Genomic DNA, 9,000 nt, shown 5'->3' on the forward strand with positions numbered 1-9,000 from the left:
AAGGAGTGATTTCATCCAAAATTTCTTAATACATAGGATATGTCAAAAGAATCACCATAACGCTACCTCGTGGTGATCAATCTGATCGGATTCTTCAATTGCTCCAACTCCAACAGCTATTAGATCATGATTAAAGCCCTGTCCGCATCAGGCCGATCCGACCGATCCGAGCTCTCCGGCGTTTACTTTTTCTCTGCTTCGGCTATGGCTGTGCATGTGCAGCTCAGCCATAGCCGAAGCAGAGAAAAAGTAAACGCCGGAGAGCTCGGATCGGCCTGATGCGGACAGCCGTTAAATGCGTGTCTATTATGATCAGAGATGCCAGATATTTTCAAAGAAAAACTGTTTTACTCGAATAAAAATCTGTATTTATCCACTCAGGCAAATAGACTAACAAAATTCATAAACTTCACCTTAAGGTGAAATGTAGCGTCATAAAATGCGCGCAAAATTTTATCCGCTTCAGTTGAACGAACCGTCGCACAAAGCATACCAAGAAAAACGGACACATAGAAACAAGAACTTTTTTCAATGATTGAGCGCAGTGGGTTTACCTCTCGTTATATTAGCTTGTAAAAAAGACTGAACGTAATGGATTTTGAATCCATCACACTTTGAATATATGCTAATACAATCGTTATTGTTAGTGATTACTCTTACACTAGAGCTATAAATCATGAGTAATTATGAATGACTAATATGAGGTTATATGTATATGTATTAACCAACTTGATAACCATGTATATGCCTGTTGTTTATCAATGTTTATCACATTGTTTATATCAGGATAATACTTGGTTTGTATTTAATTCAGTAGCTTGTCAATGATGAAGTTATAGTTTTGCTATAAAAATTGCTACAATCTAAAATAATACCTGTTATACGATATCACACAGCCAGGTTTTATTGCTTCAGCAACATCAATGTATTGAACTCAACAGAATTGGACATTATTAGCATTATAAATAACAGTTACTTAGAAAATAAACAATTTCTTACAATACCCATGTCATTATATTCTATTGTATTGTATTCGTTTTAATTTCAACACAAAACACAATACTGATTAAATTCGTGTGATAATTTTACATGTAAATTTGTCTCACGATATAATGCCACCGTGCCCACCGTGCATTTCTCACACCACCTCAATACGAAACAGCAGCGCGCAAGCAATAAAAAAATGCGGAAAAGTTTATGTAAACTTTTTCAAATTTCGGTTGTTTTAGCTAAAATTTTATAATTTTGAGTTGCATTTTCAGATTCTTTGTGAAATTCTGCTATAAATACTACTTTTCAGTTCTAAAATCATCCCCGTGGAACGGAACAGTTACCGTTTATACATTTCAAAAACCAATTACGGCTCGGCAAAGCAAAATTTCAAAATTCTAAGAATACTTAGTTATGATAAATTTGATTTCGAAAACTTAAGTGTTTTTGGTTTTTCGAAAATCGGTCTAGTTTTTGAATAATTGATCAAAAACGCGATTTTCGCATTCCGCTACATTTCACCTTAAGAATCGGAAAAACATTACAATTTCTAATTCTCATAAGGTAACTATGAATTCTATACAATCAGTATGAATTTCATACGTTATACATAATGTTTTCATTGCAGCACCTTATGAAATTCAACACTGTTCTCAGTGCGAAAAAAATCATAAGGTAAAAATATTGAACGCAAAAATGACGCCTGTTATAATCGATGAATTAAAATTGATTGCGGATTTCTTGCATGGAGCACCGGAAGTCGATTTGGAGATATTCCGTAGTAAGTTAGAATAAATTATTCAATTTTTCAATCTCATTGGCATATTATGCTTTTTTCAGGAGCAAAAATCACAACAATCGAGTTGTTGACGTTTAACGTAAAAGAACTTATTTCTGCTGTTAAAGAATTATACCCAGAAATTGACGCTAATCAGTTGTGGTCCAGAATAATCAGCTGGCGAAATCGAAACGTGAGTAGTGATTTAAGAGAAGTTTTTACATAATACTAATTTGATTTGTATTCAAGAATTTAGGTAACGTTATATTATCAAAGAAGGTCAGTGCTGGAAACTGCAATCAAGCAATTTCTTTACAGGTTCTGTTTCAATTATATTTTGCATATGAAGTCAACATTTGTTCATTTCTTATTCAGAACATTGGAACTGAAGAGCATCCTGATACAGCTGAGAATGGTGCTGGTTTAAACGAGGCAGTCGTTTTGAATACCGAAAACCTTTAGATCTGAAACTGGTGAGCTTGTGATTAAGAATTTGAGTACTGTACATCACATAATCGTATAATTACAGACAACTGCATTATATTACGACTCCAATTGTGAAATTGTTGATAACAAACCAAACTGCAGCCAAACTAAAAATAGCAATAAAAATATTCTCGATAAAGATGACGAGAATGATGACATGACAATTACATATGAGGTATTTATTAACAATTTGGAATTATTTACAATAAAATTCCTGAAAATCTTTAACTCTTTTTGCAGACGCAGTCAGAACATAACCCGGAAGACGAAGATTCCGTTGTCATCGAAATTCCGGTCACTAATGCAAAGAGCGGACCACTTCTACCTGGTTTATCTCCAGATCGTCTCAAAGAACTTTTGGAGCAAACAGTATTCGGAAAACAATTATTGGAATCTGCTGGAACGCATCCCCTATCAAATTGTGGGAGGAAGTTAGTTGTGGATACTGTTGCAAAGTACCACTTGAATCAAAACCGTAAAACTTCGGCTGAAGTTGTAGACGACTTGAGTGAAGTTATTTTTGGACTGTTTCGAAAGGAGAGAAAGGTAATAATACAGCTAATGAAAATATCATGCGAAAATTATAATATTTTCCGTTAGGATACATATTACATACCGAAAGCCAAAAGCCGTTGTAATCCCGCTGGTAAATTGTACAGTCGTATTAATTACATCAAACAATCCGAACGTAAGCGAGATTTGGAAGAGCAGCAGCACGTTTCAAGGAAGAATGGTGATATTCGTAATGTAGAGCATCCATCTGAAGTAACACTTGCGTTAGAATGGTTGGATATCAATAAGTTTCCTTGGACGACTGTATTGACCCAGTGGGAAATTAGCTTTTCTGCAAGAAAGGTTGATTTACGCCAGTATTCCAAGTTTATTCAGATTATAAAAAACTATCCTCATCTTGGTGAAGAATTTGGATATCAATTGGTATAATTTTAACAGTTATGACTGTATTTCAATTTAACCCGAAAACAAATGTCATTTCAGTTGGATATTGATTACAGGAAACTAGAACTGGGAAATCCGACAGATCCATCTAAGAAGTGGAACTCTATGTTCGAATCTGTGGCGATATATGTTAACAAAAACGCAAAAGATTGCACGGCTAAGAGTTTAAGTCAAGCTCTACAGAATAGTGAACTATCGCAAGGTAAGACGAACAAATACAAATAAATTTATATATTTTTATTTTTATTAGTTTTTCATAGACTATCGACTGCTTCTACTTCTAGCCTTAAATACGGTTCTGATACCGGTGAAGGCCTCAAAGGATTTCAAGCCAACTGTAGCAACGTCTCAAGCAGAAACGTTTTTATTAGCAGGAAACAAAGAAAACGCATTCATTGCATTGAGCAGGACGTTGAAGATTTATGAGGAGTATAATTTTCCGATTCCACCGAAGATTCTTATCATTGGAAACAGTTTGGATACAGCAGTAAACGAGTGCATGGTGGTGTATGAAGATATAATATACACCCTCCCAACAATTGTACGGGGTATCGACGTTTTGTTAAAGCTACATATAGTACTTGGACTACTTGTCGCTAAAATCTCCAAATTGGTTTGGATATTTATCGAGCAATTCGTATACGGAGTACCATCTGAGCACGGAGGCTATTTGGCCATTAACAACCTGATACAGTTTCTGAATAGTCAGACATAATGATATCTTGTTGCATTACAAAGTGCAGCTGCATATTCAAGACAGCAGATCAAAAAACGGAAAAATTGGTCGAGTCAAGACGCCATTTTGGAGTGCTAAGCTTAATATAAGATTTTAATAGTGAAAAAGTTGATTTTTCGAGTCGGAAAGAAAAACAAAACTTGTATAAGACAGAAGGAGAGTGAAAAAGCAAAATGAAAGGCGGTGGCGACCCCGGAGGAGGGTCAAATCCCAAAGTTCAACGCCCAAGAACGGTGTACACATACGACAACATGGACAGAGGACCCTTTCGAGTACTAGTAGAGCTAACCGAAAACATCGACGAAAGCCGATATATTAATAAACTAACTTTTGGCAAAATTCTGAACCAAAAAGCAGATATAAGACAAGATGTAGTAAATATCAAGCCACTCGGACGCAGAAAGCTGATGATAATTTTGAAGACAGCGAAAGCAGCCAACCAACTCCAGGCAGATCAATCATTAAAGGATCTCAATTATACGGTATACATCCCAAAACATTTCCTCACGATATCCGGAGTGATCTCTGGAGTACCAGTTGAAATGACGATAGAAGAAATCCAAGCTAACATCAACAGCTCAGTCCCAATACTGGAAGTGACACGACTTCATCGCTATGACAACGGTGTCAAGGTACCGGCAACACGCATCGGAGTAACCTTCCGCAGCAACCAACTTCCTAAAGAAGTTAGATTATTCTGCTGTAACAATATGGTTCAACCATTCGCCAACAAGGCAGTATTCTGCCAAAATTGTCTAAGATACAACCATCGCACACAAAACTGCAGATCACGGCAGAGATGCAACAGATGTGCAACGACGCACGAAGACGAAAAATATTCGGAATGCCAGGAACCAGTTAAATGTGCACACTGCAAAACTGTAGGTGAACACAAAACTGGAGATTACAATTGTCCAGAAAGAAAGCGCCAAAATAACCTAAAACTTATTTTATCCAAAACCAATATGACAATGATGGAAGCCAAAGAGATGTACCCAATATATACAGAAAATCAATATAGTGTGCTGAACAATATTGAAGAATACCCTACACTACCTAAGACATATGCAGAAGTAAGCCAAGAACAAAACCGCACCAGACTACAATCAAACAATACACGATCATCACAAAGCATAAAAAGAACATCTGAAGAAGACAATAAGGAAAACAAGTCTGGCACTCGCAAGGAGGATGTCAAGAAAAGAAAAAACATCCCGGAAGTAAATGGAACAGCATTATTTAACCCTTATCGGGTGAACGACCTCGAGAAAATACAGTGGAAGATTGACCAAACACAACAATCAAGACTAACAATACCAATACCCGAAATAGATGAACAGATGGACACTGAACACCCACAGGCAAGCCAGTCAGTAGTCTACAATACAATAATAAGAAAAAACTACCCTAAAAACTCGAAAATAAATTAATATACACATAAATGATTGACATCATACAATGTAATATACAAAGCATAACAAAAAACAAAACGGAACTAATACGGGTGCTAAATCAAGAAAAATACGAGATAGCATTAATATCGGAATGCTGGACAAAAACAGAATATGAAAAAACGAAATACAGAATTACAAATTACAATAACTTTTACAGCTCACGAGAGGATGGATATGGAGGATCCATGATCATTCTGCACAAGTCACTGCGAAGCAGACCATTGCAATTGAAACCCACAAAAAACATACAAACTGTAGGAAGATTTATAATAAACTTAGAGCTAGCTGTAGTGTCCATCTATGCATCTCCGGGTACAAGCATTGGCGAATTCAAAGAGAGCATGCTGGAGATTATACGACAGGTGAGCAAAACGAAAAAATATATTATAGGCGGAGATTTTAACGCCCACAATAGACTCTGGGACGAGCATCATGCGGATAACAAAGGAGAAGCCCTTTACGATATAATAACAAACGAAAACGTAATTCTCCTTAACAATAGACAACCAACGTACATACCAGCGGAACTAAACAAACAACCCTCAACAATAGACCTAGTTTTCTGCGCCCCCACAATCTATCAACAAACCAGAATGCAGATATTAGATTACAGCATTGGAAGCAGACATATGGTAATAAAAATAACAATCGATACGGATACAAGAAAAACTGAAGAGAAAATCATTAACAAGAAAAAATTATTGAAAGAATTTCGAGAATTAGACACGACGAAAATCAAGAACATAAGAGAATTACAAAATGAAACAAAAAAAATTATTAAAACCTGCAAACAAAAAAACCGTTACCAACCAAAATACTGGTGGAATAATGAAATAGAAGACGCATGGAAAAATAAAAACGAAGCAAGAAAAACATTCAATCACACTGGAAAACTGCAGGATCTAATCGAGATGAAAAAAAGAGAATGCATATTTAACAACAAAAAAAAGTTATTTATGAAACAGAAATTTATAGAATTCGCGGAAAGTATAAATCCCAGAACCAACTCGAGAATCTTATGGCAAAAGATTGGAGCATTCACAAGAAGCAAGAGACCATATGCAACGCCGATTCTACTTGACCCGGAAATGACCGAACAATTTCTGGAAAAACATTTCCCAAGATCAGAAGAATATCCCGAGGAGCTAAGAAGAGTGGCGACAACGGAAAACATCCTAGACGTAGGCCAATGGGATCAGATCCTGGAACGCAAAAGAAAAACTTCTGCCCCGGGGCCGGACGGAATGACGTATGAAATGCTCAAAAATGCCAAATTTGATGTCCGTAATACTATTATAGATGAATTGAATAATATGTGGAAAACCGGGAGAATAGAACATAAGCTCAAAATAATAAAAATAATACCAGTACCGAAACCAGGATATGATCCAGAAATCACAGATAATCTGAGACCAATATCATTGCTCAACTGCCTAATGAAAGTAATTAACACGGCGGTATTAGACAAAATTGAAACATACCTAAAGAATAATAAAATTCTACCGAATACGTCGTTCGGATTCCGAAAACACAGATCTACATCCACTGCGCTGAGCTACATAACAAACAAAATAATGAATATAAAACGGCAAAAAAAAGTAGTCGCTGTTATATTTTTGGACCTCAGTAATGCCTACAATTCAGTGAAAACGATTGCTCTTAATGAAATCTTGCATAGGATTGGCATGCCTATAGCAGTATGCGTCTGGATAAACGAATTTCTCACCGGGAGGCAAGTACAGGTACAATCAACGACAGGAATTGTTGCACGTACGGTGAATGACGGTCTGCCTCAAGGAGACGTACTCTCACCAACGCTATTTAACGTATATACACTGGCATTACACGATATACGTGTAGAGGGAACAGAACTGATACAATTTGCAGATGACTTTTCAATAATAATTGAAGGTGAATCAGTAGAGATGGTCAGTCAAAGGGCACAGACATTTGTAAACAAACTAGTAACTCAGACAAACGAATTGAATTTGAAGATCAACCCTAATAAAACGAAGGCTATGCTCTTTCAAATGAGTAACAAAGACCTACGAATTAAAATAAATGGAACAACTATTGAAACCACAAACGTACACAAGCACCTTGGCTTGAATTTTGATAGAGGATTAAAATTCGGAGCACATATCCGAGAAGTGAAAAGAAATACAGTAGACAGATTAAATATGCTGAAAGTTATCAGCAGCAGCAGAACTGGAGGGCATCCTCAAACTATGGGACTGATATGCAATGCAATTATTCGCGGATACCTAGACTACGGGGCGTCGACGTATGCAAACGCCCATAAGACAAATGCACATACCTTGGATATTGCTTACAATGCATGCCTAAGACAAGTGACTGGATGCTCGAAAACCACACCAATCAATACACTTTGTGCAATTGCAAGCCAACACCCCTTGGAATACAGGAGAGAACTAATAACAACTAGAGAGATAATTAGGCATGCACAATACAATACCCCAGTATGGAATCAGCTGAAAGGCTTAAATGAAGCCGATCTGCCAGAGAAAAAGGCAACATACCTAGAATTAATGTTTCTAAAATATAAAGAAATCATTACTCAAACATCTCAAACGTGGCACGTAGAGAAAAAAGTATCGATAATGATAGAAAGTGATCTAGGCGAAGAGACAAGCAATAAGAAGTCTACATCAGACAGAGTTCTTAAACAAAGAACACTTGGACTCCTCATAAACAAATATCATACCTGCACAAAAGTTTACACTGACGCCTCAAAGGTCGAAGATACATGTGGGATAGGTATATTTGATCAAACACACAATTATCGTCTCAGCTTAAAGTTGAAAAACTCAGTATGCAGCATGTCAGCAGAGTTGGAGGCTATATATGTCGCACTGCAATACCTGGAAAAAAATCAAATCTGCAACGCCGTTATACTTACGGATTCAAAATCAGGATGTGAGCTGATAAAAAGTCAAATGGAAAATGAAGAACAGGACGAAACAATCTACAAAATAATCAGAATGGCCTTTAAGATGGATACGAAGATACAATGGATACCAGGCCATATTAATGTGCGGGGAAATGAAACAGCGGATAGGCTAGCAAAACTAGGATTACAACAAGAGATTGAAGCAAACAACAAAATTTTCCCACATGATGCAATAAACATATGCAAGTATACGATAATAGAAGATGTTCAAGAATGGTACGTGAAATACACACAAGAACAAGGCAAAGGACGTAAATTTTTCCAATATCAAACAGGAATCAATGATAAATCCTGGTACCATAGCCTGCCGCTATCCAATTCCGAAGTCAGAACTCTGAACAGATTAATATCTGGCCATGATTTTTCACCATACTGGTTGAGCATCATGAACAAAAAGGATGAAAGATTCTGCGACTTATGCGAAACACCGAACACATCGGAGCACATAATCCTACAATGCACAAAACATATCCAATTACGAGATAAACACAAACTGCAATCGTTCTTCAGAATACCAGAAGTGTTCGAAACAAAAAATATCAACAATATCAAAAAGCTAATAAACTTCCTAAAAGAGCTTCAATTACAAATATAACAATCATAATCACCATAATTACGACATAAAAAC

The 9,000-nt window shown here is 36.5% G+C and overlaps 1 protein-coding gene and 1 long non-coding RNA gene across 7 annotated transcripts; one reads left to right on the plus strand and one right to left on the minus strand.

Annotated features, from left to right (window-relative positions):
- Window positions 1–1,659: 1,659 nt before the first annotated feature.
- LOC131427739 (uncharacterized) lies at window positions 1,660–3,973 on the plus strand. Of its 6 annotated transcripts, none has more exons than XM_058591197.1 (9): window positions 1,660–1,771; window positions 1,831–1,961; window positions 2,018–2,086; window positions 2,144–2,241; window positions 2,298–2,429; window positions 2,495–2,800; window positions 2,855–3,190; window positions 3,251–3,413; window positions 3,462–3,973. In XM_058591197.1, exons 5-9 carry the CDS (start codon window positions 2,412–2,414, stop codon window positions 3,635–3,637), a joined length of 999 nt encoding a protein of 332 aa, XP_058447180.1. In that variant the 5' UTR covers window positions 1,660–1,771; window positions 1,831–1,961; window positions 2,018–2,086; window positions 2,144–2,241; window positions 2,298–2,411; the 3' UTR covers window positions 3,638–3,973. The 6 variants fall into 6 exon arrangements, with proteins under 6 accessions (XP_058447180.1, XP_058447174.1, XP_058447179.1 ...); XM_058591191.1 differs by having other exon boundaries at window positions 3,472–3,973; XM_058591196.1 differs by having other exon boundaries at window positions 3,496–3,973.
- A 3,552-nt stretch (window positions 3,974–7,525) lies between these two features.
- LOC131427740 (uncharacterized) lies at window positions 7,526–9,000 on the minus strand. The gene is made up of 3 exons (XR_009229304.1): window positions 8,888–9,000; window positions 8,671–8,823; window positions 7,526–8,283 (listed from the first exon to the last, which is right to left on the minus strand). It is a non-coding gene; the product is annotated as an uncharacterized LOC131427740 (long non-coding RNA).

The sequence above is a fragment of the Malaya genurostris genome, chromosome 2, assembly GCF_030247185.1.
Source record: "Malaya genurostris strain Urasoe2022 chromosome 2, Malgen_1.1, whole genome shotgun sequence".
Taxonomy (NCBI): Eukaryota; Metazoa; Arthropoda; class Insecta; order Diptera; family Culicidae; genus Malaya; species Malaya genurostris.

Excerpts from the sequence above, each read along its gene's own strand:
- LOC131427739 (XM_058591191.1), top strand. Across the intron at positions 2,801-2,854 it reads TGTTTCGAAAGGAGAGAAAG|GATACATATTACATACCGAA; the intron begins GTAATAATACAG and ends ATTTTCCGTTAG. Across the intron at positions 3,414-3,471 it reads GAATAGTGAACTATCGCAAG|ACTATCGACTGCTTCTACTT; the intron begins GTAAGACGAACA and ends AGTTTTTCATAG.